This window comes from Haliaeetus leucocephalus, unplaced genomic scaffold (assembly GCF_000737465.1).
Source record: "Haliaeetus leucocephalus isolate CR32 unplaced genomic scaffold, Haliaeetus_leucocephalus-4.0 Scaffold752, whole genome shotgun sequence".
NCBI classification, from domain to species: domain Eukaryota; kingdom Metazoa; phylum Chordata; class Aves; order Accipitriformes; family Accipitridae; genus Haliaeetus; species Haliaeetus leucocephalus.
This window is the reverse complement of record NW_010973188.1, coordinates 3,158,915-3,177,347: the sequence shown is the minus strand read 5'-3', so window position 1 is coordinate 3,177,347 and position 18,433 is coordinate 3,158,915. Positions and strand designations below refer to the sequence as shown.

The window sequence follows — 18,433 nt, the reverse complement described above, 5'->3', positions numbered from 1 at the left end:
CCTCCCGCTGGGGCGGCAGGGGTGGCCCCGGCCCTGCCAGGGGCGAGCCGCGGCCCACGCCTTTGTCGTCTGCGTCCCCGAAAGCAGTGCTCGGGGTGCCCGTCCGTTCCCGGCCCTCTCCGGGAGGCGCCAGCCCGGCTTTCCAGTCAGAGCCGGCGCCGGGCGAGGAGTTTCCTCAAACGCTCTTCGGGACGTTTAATTCTTCCCGCCTTTTCTCTCCCCGGCCCAGCGCCCGCCCCGCGTCCCGGCTGGGGCTGGGGAAGGGGGCCGGCCGCCGCCGCGGCGCCGGGGGAGGGGGCCCCGCCGGACCCTCGCCCCTCATTGCTGTTTCCGCAGGGTCAATGTCTGCGGGGGGCAGTGCTGCCACGGCTGGAGCAAGGCCACGGGCTCCCAGAGGTGCATCAAACGTGAGTAGCCGTATGGGTCGGGGGCTGTGGGGACCGCGTTGTCACCTGGCGAGGCGGTGGATGCTGACATCGGCTGTGGGCGAAGAGGCGCCGGCTGAGCTACAGATCCCACCTGCGCCACGCTGATGTGGTTAACCAGCGTGTTTGCTTGAGCCCTTCTCCCACAGCGTTGCAGTGGGCGGCAGTTGTAACACTTCACTTTTCATCCCTAAATCCCTGCTTGCTAACCTTCAGCATTGCTAAAGGATAGGCAGCGTGTGCCTCTTGTGTTTATTCTCGGCACAGATAGTGGCATTTTTGGAGAGAGCTTTGCAGAGGTTATTTTTTGTGGAGAATAAAACCTTGTTAATGCTTGGGTGTTGGGAGTTTTTTTGAACAGCGGCGCTTAATAGGGTAAAGAACCTGCCAGAGGAGCACAGGTTGTGAGCAAGGAATTGCTGTCTACCCTCACTGTCCCTTCACCTGCAGCCCACGTGATGATCCCTTACTTAGGGCATGGAATTTCTGAAATGTTGAACAAGGCAAAAGAAGTGGGTTTGGAGAAGCTCCTGTAGAGGGATGTACCTTTACTGGGATATCTAGAAACACAAAACATGAGCATAAAATAACTGAGTCAATGCTATTATACTCGGGTTGTCCTTTCTAATGTGAAAGAGAAGGAATCTCTGCTAATTTAAGCAGGATTCAGGATGACTGCAAATGCCTAAACTGGAGTCATGTTGCCATGAGGTCATGGAAGGCTTGGAATGACATACCTCTTCAGGAAACCCCTTTAGGTATCAGCAAGATTGGGCAGATCTTGGAACACTGTAGTTCAGCAGGACAGACTTCTGCCCCTGAGACAGTTGGAGTAAACAGTGCTTTCAAGATGCAAACTCTGTTTGGATTTTTTTTTATGGTGGCTTTTGTCCCTGTGTGGGATTTTTCACAATAGGGAGCAATCACATTTGTAATCCTCAGTAGGGTCAAGTACCTTTGACCCGCATGGAGCTGTTGCTAAGAAGCAAAGACTTTATTACAGTAGGCTGTTAAACGCAAAACTTCACAATTTCCCTGACCAACTTAGATGTGCATTTAAGATAGTCTTCTAAATAAACATTTGCAGCTTAAAATACATGCTGCTGTGTTAGGCTAGTGACCTTTTTTGCTTAACACATTTTACAAGTACTAGAATGATTTCCTTCAGCTTACAGTGTTTGAGATGTTGTTTTAAGGCTAATTGCAGAGCTTAATAAACACCTACTTTAGCTGAAGGACTAATCAAAGTGGAAAAAAACCTCTTAATAATTTCAGGAGATTAAGTAAACAACTGCGTTTCAACTGCAATGCTATTGTCAACCAATTTTATTTTCACTATTTTGAACAAAACCGAAACAAATTTCCTTTTTGTGGCTCTTTCTGCCTTCTAGTAACTTTTATTTCCTGATAATTTCAATCCATCCTTTTTAACTTTTGTTTGTAAATTAAGTAGTTTTCATTGCTTTCTGTCTTTCAAGTTTCATCTTTTTGACTTCTCCCATTACCATTCAACTGTTCTTTCTTTTTTGTCTTCTCTTTTTTTTTTATTCCTTTCTATTTTTAGGGTCTTCAACAAGGACTAAGTCAAGCAATTAGATTTTTATGGGATAGCTGTGTAGAATCTCATTTAAATCCATGAGTTACTTGGTTCATTCATATAGTTTTGGAGGAATGGAATAGCAGAGAAATAGTTAAAAGAGAGGTGAAGGGGATTTTTCTTTTTTGCCTTTCTCATTTTGTGTCTCTGATATGGGGCTGTCCTCTGTGTTAAGTATTTTTGCTGCCTACTCTGATACCTCCTAGCAGTGGTATAATACACTTGGATTGGATCTTCTCAGTTTTACCCCTCTCTTGGCAAGCCAAGGGAAGCACTAAATGTACTGAAGTTGTCTGTTTTGTAACTTAGGCAAACCATGAGATAGCATTGACTTGATTTAGCCGTGGAAGATTAGTCTCACAGTCATAAAAGCCAGATACCTCCATTTCTTGAACCTCCCAATGTTCTTTTCAGAAGAACAGAAACCCTTTAACTGAACAAAAGTTAACCCCTTTGTTTCCTGTAAAAATAAGTGATTTTTAAATTCAGATAGCGGACTCTCAGTTGTTTTTGAGTGGATTATTGCACTTGTGGATTAATTGTGCCACAGATGCAGGCACACCTGAGCTGACTTCATGCAGATCTGTCAGGGTTTATTAGCTCAGGCTCAGTATCACTTTAATAAGCTATTTGGCCTGTAGGGCCAGTTTATATTCTTTTGTGTGGTGCAAAGCCTGAGGTAATAAACCCCAGACCCATACTGGCTCTTTCCAGAGCCAACTTCCATTTGTCTGCATTGTGCTTCCAGAACCAGAGTGCTGAGAGCCAGCTCTGATCAGCGAGGCTTATTAGCTCAGGTGTAATCCTAGGCTGGAACAAGCACCATGTGTTTCTGCTCTGCTGCACCTGTGTGAATAAGCCTGCCCGTAACCCACGGGAAGATGTATGGTCTTGCAGCCCAGGCTATGTTAATCTTCCCCCTCCCTTTGTTTTGCGTGATGGTGTTTGCTAGCCCTAGCTTTCCCTTCCATGGGGCTATGGCTGAGATTGCTGTTCCCTTGGGTGACTTCTATCCTTGGCTGAGCTCAGTGGCAGCTGCATCGCATTTCCCTTGGTAGCAGCAACAGGGGGGTGTTTGAAATGTTTCTGTGCAGGTCGGAAGGCAGCATCTGTACGGAGGAGGCAAGTGGACTTTTCACATCCTTTTTCTAAATTTTAGTTTGAAGCTGAACTGCTTGTTGTGTTTACAGTATTCATGTTCTCTTGGAAGCCTTACTGTGTGTCCTCAGAAAGTGAGCTTCTGTTTTCCTGTAAATTACCTGTATGAGAATGCCTACCGTATCCTACTTTAGGCATATAGGTTTTCCCCTTTTGTGCCTAATACTTAAGTTTTTACTTTGTGAAGTTTTGTCTTAAGAACTTATTTTTCAAACGTGGTGTGACTTTGCTTACGAAGAACTGCATCATTCTAATCAAAATGATGAAATCAAAGCTTTAAAAGTCTTCAGAATTGCTTTACACTAGGAGAATGAAGTCTAACAATCAAAACCAACCTTTTTGAAGTGTTCAGAATATCCACCTCTGGGTAAAAACAAAGGTGGGAAAAATTCAACCACAGCAATAAACACCTTGGAAAGTTATAAGCATGTGAAAGGGTTTATGACAAAGGTTTGTCTTCCAGTCATAATTATCATAGGTTATAATCTGTGTAAGTGCAATAATAAGATACCACCAAGGCTGGAGACATCATGTTTTGTTAGTACTTGTTACATTACCAGAGCATTATACAAACATTAATCAGCTCTATAATATGGCTGTAAGGCAAGTAGATCCTGGAGTGTGGGGGTTTTGTTATTTATTTCATTTATGGAAATTGAACCATAGGTTAAATGCGGCCTTGGACAAGTTGTAACAACTGACTGGAAGGCCTAAGCTGGAAATTAGGAGTTCCTGCCTCTCAACTACATGTTTATCCTATTGGAACCTGTTGTGTTCTACTTTGTTACTTGCTACTACATTTCTATTAGTTAATAATACTTCCTACAAAATATGCTTTTCTGTTTGTTCTGCTTTTGTTTTCTTTTTCTTAATGATTACAAGGAGCTGTTTTTCATGTTGGGAAGTCAAGAATGAAATTGCCTATTGTATGCAGGATCTGATATCTTAAAAAAAAAATTAAAAGAATTACCTTATTGTAATAGTAGACCCCTTCTAAAATGTATAGTAATAAGTTTTGTCTGGAGTATTGATATCAGTTGTTTGTGCGTATTCTCAATGTAAACTGGATGGTTTAAAAAACCAGCATTGTCTGGAGAAATTTGAACTTCCACTAACATAACGATGAGAATTAACTAATGCTAGTGGGAAGGACAGTTGGCTGTTAATGGAATATTGAAGCGTGAGCTCCTTATTACAGAGGTGTAAGAAAGGCTCATAGGGCAAACAGGTGAGGAAGTGGATTTTGCAGGATTATGTTTAGAGTAAATTTCATATAGGGAGAGGAATTTCTGTGTAAAAGTAGAACCCACATACACTAGTGTGTCAATTAAGAGAAAAAGGATCTTGTGTCTTTGTTAGCTGAAGGTGGTGTATGTATTCCATGTATGGGCACAAGATGAAGGGATTTTGGCGTTGGAACTGGACTGGATCCTTTTGAGTTTTGTCATGAAGTTCTTTCCTGTCTGGCAGGTGCTCAGGCACCTTGGAAAGGTCATCAAAAAATAAGACAGTCTGTTGTCTTTTTTTTGTACTAAAAGATGATCTTGCTAATTCTCTTCTCTTTTGAAAGACTTCCTGACTCATCATTAAATAAATGTGCTACAGATAAACAAGGTTTAATTTATTTTTCAGAATAAGAAGATATACAACAGTAGAGTCTTCCTCCTGCTGGAGAAGACGACGACTAGAAAGTTGTGCTAATACTTGCCCAGAGGAAGGGTCCCCTTTGTTCAGTTCCCAAATCTGCATGGCCTCTGCTTGTGTACTGCTATTCAGTTTGAGCCATCTGATCCCTAAACCTCCAGAGCTATACTTCTTGCTATTGCTGAGTTAGCATGCTACAGCTTTGCATCTCCTTCAGGACAAGGGCACTTTACAATGTGACCAGTAGTTCTAGACCCCCAGTTGTCCAAGACCTGGATGGAGCATGCCCTAGGTTGCTTCTAGCTTATGCTCCTGAATTTTCATGGGGAAGGTGAGGGAAAGGTTGCATGCTTAGGTCTTGTTCTGATACATGGTTAGGATCCAGACCTGGAAATTTGGAAGCATACATGGATTCCCCAGTTTAGATATAAAACTCTGTACCACTAAATATTTTAGTATTGGTTGCTCAGAATCTACCCTTCTTCCTGTCTTCAGCTCTTAGAAATGGTGGTATGCAGGAGAGCTGTACTTCTCATCATTGGAACGGAGTACTAAAAATGTTTGCAGCTGTGCTTCTGGAGGTTTTCTGATCATAAATGGTTCCTGAGGCTTGTGCTTAATCAGTTTCATGGCTTTGAGTTTTACCAAGTTGTTTATTTAAATTGCGTATACAAAGCCTAACTATAACATATTCTCCCCAAATGTTGTTTCTTCTCATTCTAAGACCATCATTTCAGTAAAAGCAGTATCAATCTCCTTCAAATTATGTCTAAATCAAAATTAATTGTTGCAATTTTAGAGACATAACCACTTTGACCTCATGTAACTGACCTATACATTAGTCTTTTTTTAATTTATTCTTTGATGTTGTTTTTAAACACTTCAAAATTGAAAAACTGAAAGCCATTACTTGAGTAGCTTAGTTTTGCCTCTGCTGTGCTTGCTACTGTAATATGTGAGTAAAACTTTTGAATTTCATACACAAGGAATAGGTTGGCTTTTGTAGTGGGGAAGCTCTTGTTAGCCCTCAGTGGTAGTTCTACTCTGCTTTATTTTTTGCTTATTGTCCTTGGGAAGAGGGATCCAGATTCCTGTAATCTTTGGCTTTGTCCACATTAGCAAGCAGCGTGGACTAATGGGAGCAGATCTATAGACTAAACCCTTTGGTTTTGATGACCTGAGTCCCATGGTATGCATGTTTCAGGGCTTAGTGTTTTATTTTGGACTAGGTGTAGTCTGGTGTCATGGAATAAATATCAATATGAGGCTGAAATACATTAGGTGCATTCTTGGAGAGTTCATGTTTTGGGGGTTTTTTGTTGGTTGTTTTTTTTTCTTTTTTTTTTCTCTGCATCTAAAAGAAATACAGTGCATATGCCTTAAGATGGCCTCACAACACAAACAAAACCTTGGTGAGTGCGAGTGATAAGATACACTTCAAGAGGGAATCCTGACCTGAGCGAAAGCAGCAACGCAGACTTTAAGCATAGTGTCCGTCTCCTGCCCGTTGATGGCAGCCAGCCTCCCTCCCACGAGAGGAGGCAGTAAGAGCTGTGAGAAGATGGGGAGCTGTTACCTGCTCCCTGCTGTATGGACATGACCATGCCATGTGCCACTGCCACATTTCAGTGAGGAAACATAAGTCCACAATGAGTATGAGGTGAAAGGTACCCAGCCTTTTCTTTGTGAGCCATTTGGAACTTTACTGGAAACAAGTAAGGTTATAATGATACATAGTCTCTATTTCATACAAATACCATGTGTGTATAGATTTAAAACAAAACAAAAAAGAACCTTAAAAGAAACTTCTCAGGATGTTGTGCTCCTGCACTGAAGCAGATGACAGATCAATAGTGAACTCACTCAGCTCATTGCAGCAGTGTTAACAAAAGAAGCAGGATGTAGTAAAGTTGTGGCAAATCTACAGTGGATGAAAAGTCCTGGGCACCTCCTCTGTTAATATAGTATCAGAAGGAACCCAGAAAACTGTGGGGTTTTCTTATTTTCCCTTTCAGATTTGTTGACTGTTTTCAACATGTAACTTGGAAGTGTAGAGCTTGGAAGTAGAAAGCTGTGTAGGTGCTGGGGGGAGCTGTGGTTGAGTTGAGTGATTGTGCAGTGTTCTGGTTCTGCATGTATGCAGGAAAAAAATGACATATTGACAGTGAAGTGATGCTTAACAATACTAGTCTTACACCTCTTTTCTGTATGGCTGCTATTCCTGAGGATGGAGAAGAGATGAAAGTGGGGGGTGCTCCTCTCTCCTTCCTCTCCAGCAAAGTACGAGAGAGCAGGGTAAAGCGTCTGCATGTATGGGATCAGCGAGCCTCTCAGCCTTTGGGAAAGCAAGGCTGTAGTGAGGGGTGGGGTTCTGCACTCCGTGGGGCCTTGACAAGTTGGGTGCAGCACTTCTAATGATACCCTTCTTTGCAGCCTCCAACATGAAGGGCTGCTTGTGCCAACTGATCCTGCCTTAAAGCAAGCTTGGATCACCTGGGAGCTACAGGGTTAGTAGAGGGTGGATGGAGAGGGGCACGCACTTCCCTCAACTGGCTCCTTGTTCAAATACTGCAGTACTGAGTGTTAGAAGATTATGGGTGATTCAGGTTGTCAAGAGAGTCTGTGTTCTGTAACTAACATGGACTGATAGTGGGTTGGGTTTGAGGTTTTTGCTTTAGTTTTTTTTTTGTTCTGCCTTTAAAAGCCCCAGTACTTGACTTGCGTAGCCTAATTTGTTCCTAGAAAACAGATCCTCTCCTTTGACTACAGAAAGAGAGCAAAGCTTTAGCATCTCTCAGCATTTCTGGCTGCACGCAAAAGGGGAACAAGGATTTTACATGTTAGCAAGGCAAGATGTTCGTTTAAATACACAGCTAAAAATAGTTCTGCTCAGTCATGTTCTTTTTGTGAAATGCAGATAGTAATCCCTGTATAAACCTAGGGTTTTGGAGAGCTGCTTCCTAACAAAGGGGGGATTATTTTGTGTCCTATGGCAAGATTTGTTTTCTCATAATTCAACTCAGTTTTTTTATTATCTCTAGATGGCGGTTTAGGCCTGGACTTTTAGAGAAGCTCAGCTAAATGGTGAACTCTCAGTACGAGTTGGTTGAATTTAAGAAAAACTTTATTGTTCTTAGCATTTTAATTACTCTATTATGATTAATAGTCTTTTCTCTGGTATTTCTTTTCTGTAACACTTCAGTTGTCTGAATCCTGCATCCAGTTAAAAATTTTCAGTTGTGTCTTTATTGAGTTTCTCTTAGTTTTTTCAGTTTTCTGTGTATTTCTTACGAAGTATTTTGTAAAAAAATGAATAAGCACTGTAATGAGAAAGGTTAAGGGAATCGAAAGGATTGCAGACTGGAGTGTTAACCACTCCAGCAAGCAAGAACAGCATGTGTCATGTGAATCTGCTGGTTTCCTTGGCTTAGTCCGTTCTGTGGTGAATGATCTTTTTTTGATACTGAAATGATAGAAGGATCTATAGCATGTGAAATGTTTGTACTGTCAGAAAATGTATAATTATGATCTCGTATAACAAAATACTTCAAAATGTCTCCCAGACTGTACAGTCTAACTTAAGTATTTATACTATATAAACTCCAGTAAACACGACATGAATGAAAATGCCAAATATCAAACAGCATGTTATATTCTTATGACTGATTAAATAATGCGTCCTTTTGCTGAAGTTAGGCTTTTGAACTATTTGAGTATAGCTGCTATTAAATTCTGATAAATCTTAGCATTTAGAGATAAGACTATGAAGATACATAGAAAATAATCTTAGTGTGTTATGTTGTGATTAGGTCAGGAGAGGAACTCTGATTTTTGTTTGTTTTAAAAGAAATGTGTATGCCAAAAACACTGGTTTTTTTTGTTTCCCCCCTTTCTTGGAGGTAATCTTTATGTAGCCATCCACGCCAGTGTAGGAATGCATCGCATGTTTTGAAGTGGACCAGTGAAGAATTCCAACAGTGACACATGCTTTTGTTTGAAGTATGTTTAGGGAAAGAATTCCCTAAGACCATATAGTTATGATAAAGACAAAGCGGTAATGCTTCCTCCATTAATAGTGTAGAGGTCATACAGGTTTTCTGCAGTTAATGCCATTTCTTCTGATTATTTAAGTAACTTCAAGGTAGGTTTGTGGTGGGGTTTTTTTGTTTTTTTTTTTTTTTTGGGGGGGGGGGGGGGTGTTTAGAGAATGGTCTTACAATATGGTTGTGTCACCCTGGGTCACAAATTCCTCTGTCCCCTATCCTCAGTGAATGTGTAGAATTGTTGGATATATTTCTGGCAAAATTCAACTTTTGAAAACTGTTCGGAGACACATACTCAGATGGAGAACTAGATCCCCAGAAAAGCATTAGGTGGTGAGCACCAAGTGTTCCTTCAGTTAGCTTTTGGGTTTCTAGTCTCCAGTGTTGCATCCTCAGTCCTGGCAATGACTTAAAAGACTTAAAATGGTATCCAGAATAAAAGTGTAGAAGTGGTGAGCTGATCAGTAGGGCAATTCAGAGAACAGGAAACTATTATGAACATCGCTTTACAACAAAGGATTATTATCAACTTTGCTTTACAGCAAAACAGGATGTCGACACCATATTCAGTTTTTTCTGAGGGAAACTGGAATATGCCTCTTTCCTTTTAGAACCCACAGCTTGTTGCTCTCCAGAGAAAGCGCTTCACTGCTTTTCTTTTGGAATCGATGGGGGGTCATCACTCTATCTTTCAACACAGCAGGAGTTAAAGGTGCCTTTGTGTCACAACTATTTGTTTAGGATGCACACTCAACCAAGATGAGCTTTGGTTTGGTTTCCTTGTGTGCTTGAGGAATAGAAATCTCGACTTGATGAAATAAGAAAGACAGTATTTACTATGCCTTTAACAGTATTCCTATGTTGCATGTAAAGGAACTTGAAATTTCTGCTCTAAGCACAGATATATTCATGTCATAGTGTTGGTTTTTCCCCTGTCTGTAAACTTTATGCATGCATCATTCCTTGACCATTTTATGCTGGAATCTGAAACAGCCCCACACTTACAATCTTCTTTCCATTTACTATATTTCCTATTATTTTCCCACTAGCGTGTATTTTGCCTGACAGGATTTATGCACTCCTATGAAAGAAGTTGATATATACTGTGCCAATGTGCACAGTGATGAAATATGTTGAAAGTCAGTGCATTCTGCTTAAACTGATGCTTGACTGTGCAGTTAATAGGAGGGGAAAAAAAAAGGTACATTAAATTTCATGTGGAAACAGAAAGGAAAAATCTAGTGGATGGGCTCACTAGAAATAACATGAAAATTGCAACACTGTTTGTTGTAGTGTAATCGTATCAAAGTATTAGAAATTCAGGAATGACAATGAGAAATTTTTGTGGATATTTAAGTACTAACCAACAGCAGTTTCTTGATAAAGGAGATGCTTAAAGGTGGAGCTGACACTAAAAGGTTAGAAACTTAGGTGCAGGAAACTTTTGGGACATTTAAATTTGTTTATTGTGAGTTTCTCACTGAAAAGTACGTTTTTGTGAATTTCAGTTCTCTACATGATATGGAGACACAAGGAAATAAACTTGTAAATGAGATGTTACTGTTTGAAGAAGGTAATTGTGAATCGAGGTAAAAATCAAAGTGATTAGCATAGGAATCAGATCTTAATTACCTTAATTCAAGAATTATCAGGAATTTAATATATAAGTTTCTTCATAACAAGTGGAGTTAGTTGTACCTGTATTTTGATTCTTTCGAAAGGTTCGAAAAAGAAGTTTTTATCTAAACTTCAATGTATGATAATATTTTATACTTACTGATTTAATATAAATTATGCTTAATTTAGTATGTATTAAAACAGAAATACATTCTGTATATATAGAAGTTTTAAAATATTTACATATTTTAAAGCTGTTATAAGCCTTTTATTTTAGGTCTTGCTCCTGCAAATATTTATATACTCTTTAACCAAAATAACATGAACACATGGACTGAAAAGTGCATATGTATATATCGGTTGCAAACCAACATACAGATGTGTTGGAAGGGTGGTTTAAGCCTAATGGTAACGGTGTTATTTTGTACTTGCTTTTCTGAAAGAATGTCGTAAATATAACCGTACCAGGCCTGATATGCGTTCCTTTAACCCAGTATTCTGTCTGCGATGGTGGCGCGCAGTAGTTGATTAGGGAAAGATGCAGAAAAAGCATGAACGTGTTAGGATACAGCCACAGAAAATGCTTTCAGCTTTTTTCAACTTAAGGACTTCCAAAGCAAATGTGGCACCGTGGCTTTATTTTTAGTAGATACAGATTGCATGGTTTTAAAACAGAAAAACCAACCCAAAAGAACCCCATGTTCCTAATATCACACTTCTGGAAAGGGGGGGGAGGTTGGCTATGTTGTCTATGCCTGGCCTTCCAATGTGGCCAACTTCCTTGGCACAGCAAGTTTTGGATGCTGAAACTAACAGGTTCAAAAAGCAGATCAGTGAACTCCTGACAGAAAAATCTATTGAGGGTTATTAAACACAAAACCAGCACTCTTGCTCAGGAAGTTGCTGAGCCTCAAATTCTTGAAGTGGTACAAGCTTTTATGTCTTCTCACCCTGTCCTTACGCCTGTCCTTAAGCATCCACCTTAGTAATTGTCGTGGTTTCAGCCCAGCCGGTAACAAAGGACCACGCGGCCGCTCGCTCACTCCTCCCGCCCCCCTCCGGTGGGATGGGGGGAAGACGGAGGAGAGAAAAAAAAAAAAACAACAAAACTGGAACCTCGAGGGTTGAGATAAAGGCAGTTTACTGGAACAACACAAAGAAATTGCAACAACAACAACGGTACTAATGAAAAAGTATACAAAAAGAGTGATGCACAGTGCAACTGCTCACCACCCGGGACCCGACGCTCTGCCACTTCCCCCACCGAAAAGAAGAGCCCACCCCCCGGCCCGCTCCCCATTTATATACTGAGCATGATGTCACATGGTATGGAAGAGCTCCTTGGCCAGTTCAGGTCAGCTGCCCCGGCTATGCCCCCCACCTCCCAGGTTCCTGTAAAAAAAATTAACTCTATCCCAGCTGAACCCAGGACAGTAATGGAGAGAGGAGACTGGACTAAGTGGATCTTTGATCTGACCCACTAAGCCTAGTCTTGTTACTTGCGTCTTTGCCAAGCTCCATTTTGAATTTGCAGTTATGACCTCTGTGAATTGAATAGGACCAAGTCTATATTGCCTTTAGTGGGAGTATATTGGCCCGTTAAACTTAATACTTCCACAATCCAGTTTTTGGAATCTTAGCTTTATGGAAAATAATGGTGTTTTCAGTTAGAAGTGCCATTATTGTTGTCTTCACACAAAATAATTAGGTCATACATTTGGCATGATGCAGCTGTCTTGAATATTTTTAAAACTAAACTGCCATATTATGTCAGTTAAAACATTCATTTTAATTCTTTCCTAAAAATGTGATCTTTTATCCTAGTTTGTGATCTTCTATTACACAACATTAATGAAGAACTTCAATCAAAGCATGCATTGCTGTGAAGATCTAATGGATCAGTTTTTTAACCTGTTGTCACTGCTCACATGATTTGAGACAAACTGGGTCTTTTGTAACACAGTTGCTGGATCTGCTGATGCTTGTTTTGTTATAAGGCCAGCTAGAGTAATGCAGTTTGTCCCGCAGAGCTTTGTATGCTCTATGTGTATGTAAAGCTGAGAAACTTTCAGGGTTTACATTGCTGTCAATGAAGTAAGAATCTTCAAGTCTGGGTAAAAAAGGTCATTTCAAAAAGGGTTCAATTTTCAGCTGCATAGGTCCAAACTCATTGCGACCTTATTAGGTTCACTTTGATAAGTGGAAACTTAAGTTTTCTTAGGCTTCTGAAGCACAGCTTTGGTTCTTAACAACAGGAGAAAAAGAGTTGCAGTTTTCTCAGGGTTGTCTTTTGTGTGTGTATAAATTGTTATTTCACTTCTGAGAGTTAGGAGATACACAATGATCAGTGTCCTAGCAGAGTGGCTGTTTTGTTACATTGACTCTTGGGGTGGTCTTGTTAGCTTACTTCGATTTGTGTTTTTTAAATAACTTGTTGAGAAGCCTGGAGGTTAATATAGATGCATGTCCATAAATCTCCAGAAATATATGTTCAGTATGATTGTGCTTTAATGTTGTAAAAATGGGACTCTTGAAAATCCTGATTCCACCCCACCACCCCCGAAATTTTTATGTGGTACTTTCCTAAAGCACTCCCAGCTGTGCTCAAACTGTTTCACTGTGATCTTTGCACATTTTCTACAGATGACCTGGATGGTGGGTTACTGTTCTGGTCTCTCAGTATCTCCGAAGCCAATGAAACTTAATTACAATTTAAGGCTCCTGAATCTATTTTCCAAAGATATAATTAATTTGTCATGTGCATATAAGCAAATTTTTACTGTTCGTAATTTGATCTTTGCAATTCTGGTGTCATGTACAGGTGGTATACATGATGCATCTGTATCAGATGGTATTATCAGTTGAAGACTAGTCCTCCTAATTAACACAGTCCCATCCTAATAAGTTATTTCATATGCATGCTTGTGGTTTTACTTTATTTTTGTATATAAATGTATGTATTAAAACTCAATTGAAGTGCCAAGTACTCCAATTTATTTGGAACAGGGCTGTGGGCTGACTTTTTTTTAAAACCAAAGTAATTGTGCAACTGGATATACCTGAATATGGTGCGGAATCACACGTTATGGTTTAAGATACGATCTTACCTATTTTAGTAAAACCTGTAGACTTTATGATCTGGCATATAATTTTGTCTATGTTAAAAGATATTTAACAATATTAAAAATATGCTTAGTTTGAAGGAGCAAAGTAGGTCAGCAGTGATTCTTCTTATAAATTCTTCATTGTGATTCTTCTCTAATGGGACTAATGAAAAATTATTTTGATAGCTATTTTAATTAGAATTGTATTTTACTATTAAATTGTATCCTCTGGAAAAGAGAATTAATTTGTTTTGCCATTTTTGTGTTATTTTAACATTCTCTAAATACAATAGCATTGTAAGTTTAAGCACCCAAAATAAATCCTCAAATTAGGCATACCTTTGCAGTGTTATGTATACATATGATCAGCAACAACTTTTGCGCCTTTTTTTTTTTTGTTGTGGGATTTGCTGCTTCTCTAAGTTTCTTGCTTATTCAGAATGGAGTTGATCCTGTGTTAACTAGGTCTACAAGCTGGGTGTTGAGTCTAGGCTGATTATTCAGACTCCTTCTATAGTCTGTGGATAGAGCAACACAAACAATGTAATTAATCCTGTCTGAAGGCAGGTATCAAAGTGAATTGTCTTTTGAAGAATCTGATCCCTTTTCACAAAGAATGTATAGAAGCTAGTTTAGGATAATCACAAGCACCTGTCTGCTTCTTCAAAGAGTGCAACCCCTAGGTGTAGCTGTGTCTTCGTAGCAGCAGTTATGTGTCTCCTTTGATATGTTACTATGGTGGTGTTTTCAGAGGGAATTTCATTTGGGCTTTAGAGGGGGAAGGGTTGAATCACTTAATGCTTCTTTGCATCATTTCGGTCATCTATAACGTGACTGTAAGGATTCCTTCTAGGCACCTGTGGAGGATCTGTGATTTTAAATAATAATAGAATGAATCCAAGCCTGGATCAGTAGTAAAATTCTATAATCTGCATAATATTGTTTCATTGGATGCAGTTTGGTTGTTAAAGTATGGGGAGGGAGGATGCAGGGAAGGAAGGCGAGTATAAAAGGCCGCTAACAGGAAGATTTGAAATAACACTGTATTTCTTGATTGAACTTGTGCATTTCCTGTTTTTTAGCTCACCAGCATTTTACTTTTTGAAGTTGTTCAAATGTTGTGCATGTGTTATGTAGGAAAGCAGTAAAAGCTATACCAACTTATATACTGTCTTTTGTGGAGCTTAGCAATGTTGCTCTCTCCTACTCCAATTAACATTAGTAATTAACACCTTTTTTATTGTGGGGAGGGTTTGCATTTTCCTTCATGCTTTGTTTCACAGGTACTTTTTAAAATGTCTTTTCTTAGCTAACTGTGCACCACCATGCCAAAATGGAGGGATGTGCCTGCGACCTCAGCTTTGTGTGTGTAAACCAGGAACAAAAGGTAATTCCTGTGAGGATACAGTCATGCAAGATGCATCTTCCACTGGAGGCCGGAGCCCTGTTGTTCCCCTGTGGCCCATACCCCAGCAGGCTGCCCAGCAGACCTTCTCTCAGAAGATGCAGGTCCCACCGAAAGTTGGTCCTATGACTCAGATGGCATTCACCATCAAGCAGAAGCCTCCTGTTGGGTTACCTCAGCAAATGCAACCACAGTAAGTGTTTTCTTTGCTTTCAAAGACCAGTACGTTAGATTTATAAAACATTGTTCCTTGCAAGTGTTTTCAAATAATCGTACTCGGAAACTTTCACAGATATATTTTTTTAAGAGCTTTTTATTTTAACTGTCAGACTTCAGTGGATTTTTAAACTTCTATTGCTTATGAGCCAGACCTCCTCATCTGAACTGAATATCCCGTAATATCAGTCAACTTTATTTTCCTTAGACTGACAGTGCTGTACTAATTTCAGAGGAGTTATTATTAATTTACACTACTCACTTTTTGAGTTTAGCCTCAAACAGATTCTGGCATGGAATTTCAATGCATTACATAACTGAGGAGAGGAAGATTTGCTGCTTGTGTTGTGTTCTGGTTTCTTTCTTCCATTTGCATTATATTTTCTTTTTTAAAATAAATGTGTATGGCTCTACAACAAGTGATACTTCTGCTTTCTTGCATTTGAGGTTCAGGATTGTATCTGCCTGTCATAGGTAGCAAGGAAATTCCCCTCTTTTTGGAGAATTTCGTCTCTGCCTCTTCAGTAGCTGGTGATTTAGCCAGACTTTGATATTACATTCATTAGTTTAAATACTTCAAGTGAGTCTGAAATTTCTATAACTATAATGTTTTTATTGATGTGTCTGACCTTAACTTCAGGGCTGCATTTGATACAGGGGAAGGGAGGTGCACAGGAGGGTGGCAATCAAGTTGAATGTGGACAGTTTTAGCTGTGTGCAGCAACTACTGTCCTTCTGGTTTCAGGTGAAGTCAGTGACAAAAAGGTCTTTCTGTCCTGTAACAGGTGTTGCTTTTGGATAGCTGTAATCAGGGTGTAGCCCATCTCACTTCTAGCCTCCAGAGCAAGATAAGCAGGACTGGGAAATAAACTGTGTTTTTCCGTGCCCAAAACTATAAAAACAAACCCGGAAGGGTGGTGTGTGATTATAGGAGGCTGCACCAGAGTAGTTATATGCTTCTGGCAACAAAGTACATCCTGCCACCCCTCTCCAAAGCTGCATCTGAGAATAGACATCACTGGGCACTGCCAATGATGTTTGATGTTGTCTGGTAGCCTCTTTATCAGCTTCTTTCTTCCTAAACCATTCCAATTCCTTTTACTGTTTTACTGTTGTCCTAGTTCATCTAACAGTGGAGCCACAAGTAAAACCGGGTTCATACATGTCTTGTGTAATAGGAAGAGGAACTTAGCTGAGTTCCCTTGGAGTTCCAAACCCTAAGCCTGTATGTTCTTTGGGAAAGGTAGAAGATGGGGCACAGTGGGCTTTAGGAACATATACATCCACAGTCTTCAAGGACAGAGAAATTTCTACCCAATTTTAATACTTTATAGTATTCTGAGCCCAGTTTCATTCCTAACAGTGAAGCAAGGGTTATTTAAGTGACTAATATGAAGAGGAAATTACCAGTAAAATCAGCAGGCCTTTTTCTGCTCCCTCCCATCCAGACCAGCAGGACTGCTAATCCTCAGCACCTGGCTTGTCTGCTTAGCCCCACAAAGTGTGGTACAGCAAATCAGTACAGAGAGGCCAGACAAATCCTGGCTTATCGGTACTGATTCCTGTAGAGTGTACTGTGTGTCTTTTTCTTCCTCCCTCCATACACAAGCATTGTCAAGGAATTGTTCTTCCTGTTGTGATAAAGGCCAGTTGTCCAAATCGGGTAGTAAAATATACTTCAAAAAAAGAAAAGAAAAAGAAAGAAGAGAATGCAGTTTGTTCTTGCCTGAAAAAAAAATCTGTCGTCTTCCAAGCACTCTGAAACTGTGCAGAGAAGGCTTGTGGCTGCCTTTAGAGAAGACTTCTTTTCCATTATTCCTGGAAAAGCAGAATCCTGAGACAAAGGCTTCCTCTTGTGTGAAAAGAGAAGATGATAAACTGATATTATTCTATGCTACTGTGATAGTTGCCAGGCTGTGATGCTCAAAGTGTTTCTAGAGGGTACCTACAGCATGTCATGCTTCACTAAAATCTCTGTTCCTGCTTGCATGAGACAACATCGCAGATGTAGAGGAAGCAACTTCAGATTAACAAAACCTGTTATCTGCTGTCCAAAGTGCCTCTGCACACTCCCATAGGCAGTGTTAATCCAGGTAGGCTTTGTTGTTCATGTGACCCTTCTCAACCTAAGGATTTTCTCCTAGATGTAAAGGGACCTGTTCAGGCAGGTAGGACTATTAGTCTTTGAGATCACATGAAGATAAATCTATTTCAGCCAGCTTAATAATAGGGTGGGAAAATGGAAAAACTTAGTCTTTGGAGTCATGAGAAAGCCAGCCTACAACCTTGGCAGGAGCCAGACATAGGAGTGGGAGATGGAGAGGAAATGGGCTGTTTTACAAACCAAAGCAGTCGTATAAAGTGCAGCAGAAGAAAGTGGATGTTTAGATACAACTGTTGAAATGAATGCTAGCAGTAGTTCTTGTGTAGACTATTAGAACAATTTACAGATCCTTCTGAGGTCAGGTCTCTACCATTGGCGAAGAGCAAATGGGCTCGTTCTTGCTTCAGTTCCTCTTTGACTGTCTTGTGAAGTATGTTGTGTGAGGCTGCCCAGATATTTTTGGAATGGCTTTTTTCTGTTCCCACTCCTAGAAACACAGGGAAGGCTACGGCAGGAGTGGAATCATCCATTGTCAGTGTGGTTGGTATGCTGATCCTACTGCTGCTATGCAGAGCTGTCAAGGACTGGTGAGAGGGCAGAACCCAACCTGAAACACCAAAATAAGCTCCTAGAGAGGCTTGTCTCTGCTGTGGTTCTGTTTTGACATCCTCTGTCAATTTTTTCTGTTTTGTATATGAATGCAACTTTTCCAACTTCAGTCATCAAGATGTGTTCTCACATGTTTTCTTAGGATCATGGTGGCAATGATATTTAGGGAAGCAGGGAATTAATTTATTTATTCCCAGAGACCTTTTTTGAAGAATATGGTGCTGAACAGAAGGAAACCTGGAGAGAGATAAATTTCCTGGATTTAGAACACAGGCACTTAGCACTAGCAAAGTCTGTCATAGCCCTGGGCTGAAGACGGATACCATCAGGTACAAGGTCTCATCTTGGAAGAGTGTTAGCAGAAGATGTTGATGGCTGTAAATGAAAACAAGTGGTGTCTCGGTAACAAAAATCTGCTTCTTATTGGAACCTATTGGGAATTCTGATCTCAATAACAGACGTGCTTTGTGGTCCTGAATTCCTGTGATAGCTCTCCAGTAACTCCAGGTGT

The 18,433-nt window shown here is 40.3% G+C and overlaps 1 protein-coding gene across 1 annotated transcript in view; it reads left to right on the top strand.

The window, feature by feature from the left end:
- The first annotated feature begins 343 nt into the window (after window positions 1-343).
- The window catches only part of LTBP1 (latent transforming growth factor beta binding protein 1), a 204,793-nt gene continuing 186,703 nt past the window's right edge, over window positions 344-18,433 (top strand). The window contains exons 1-2 of the mRNA XM_010581212.1: window positions 344-407; window positions 14,898-15,186. Coding sequence (XP_010579514.1) covers window positions 14,930-15,186 — 257 coding nt within the window. The 5' untranslated portion in view covers window positions 344-407; window positions 14,898-14,929. The remainder of the gene's footprint in view (window positions 408-14,897; window positions 15,187-18,433) is intronic.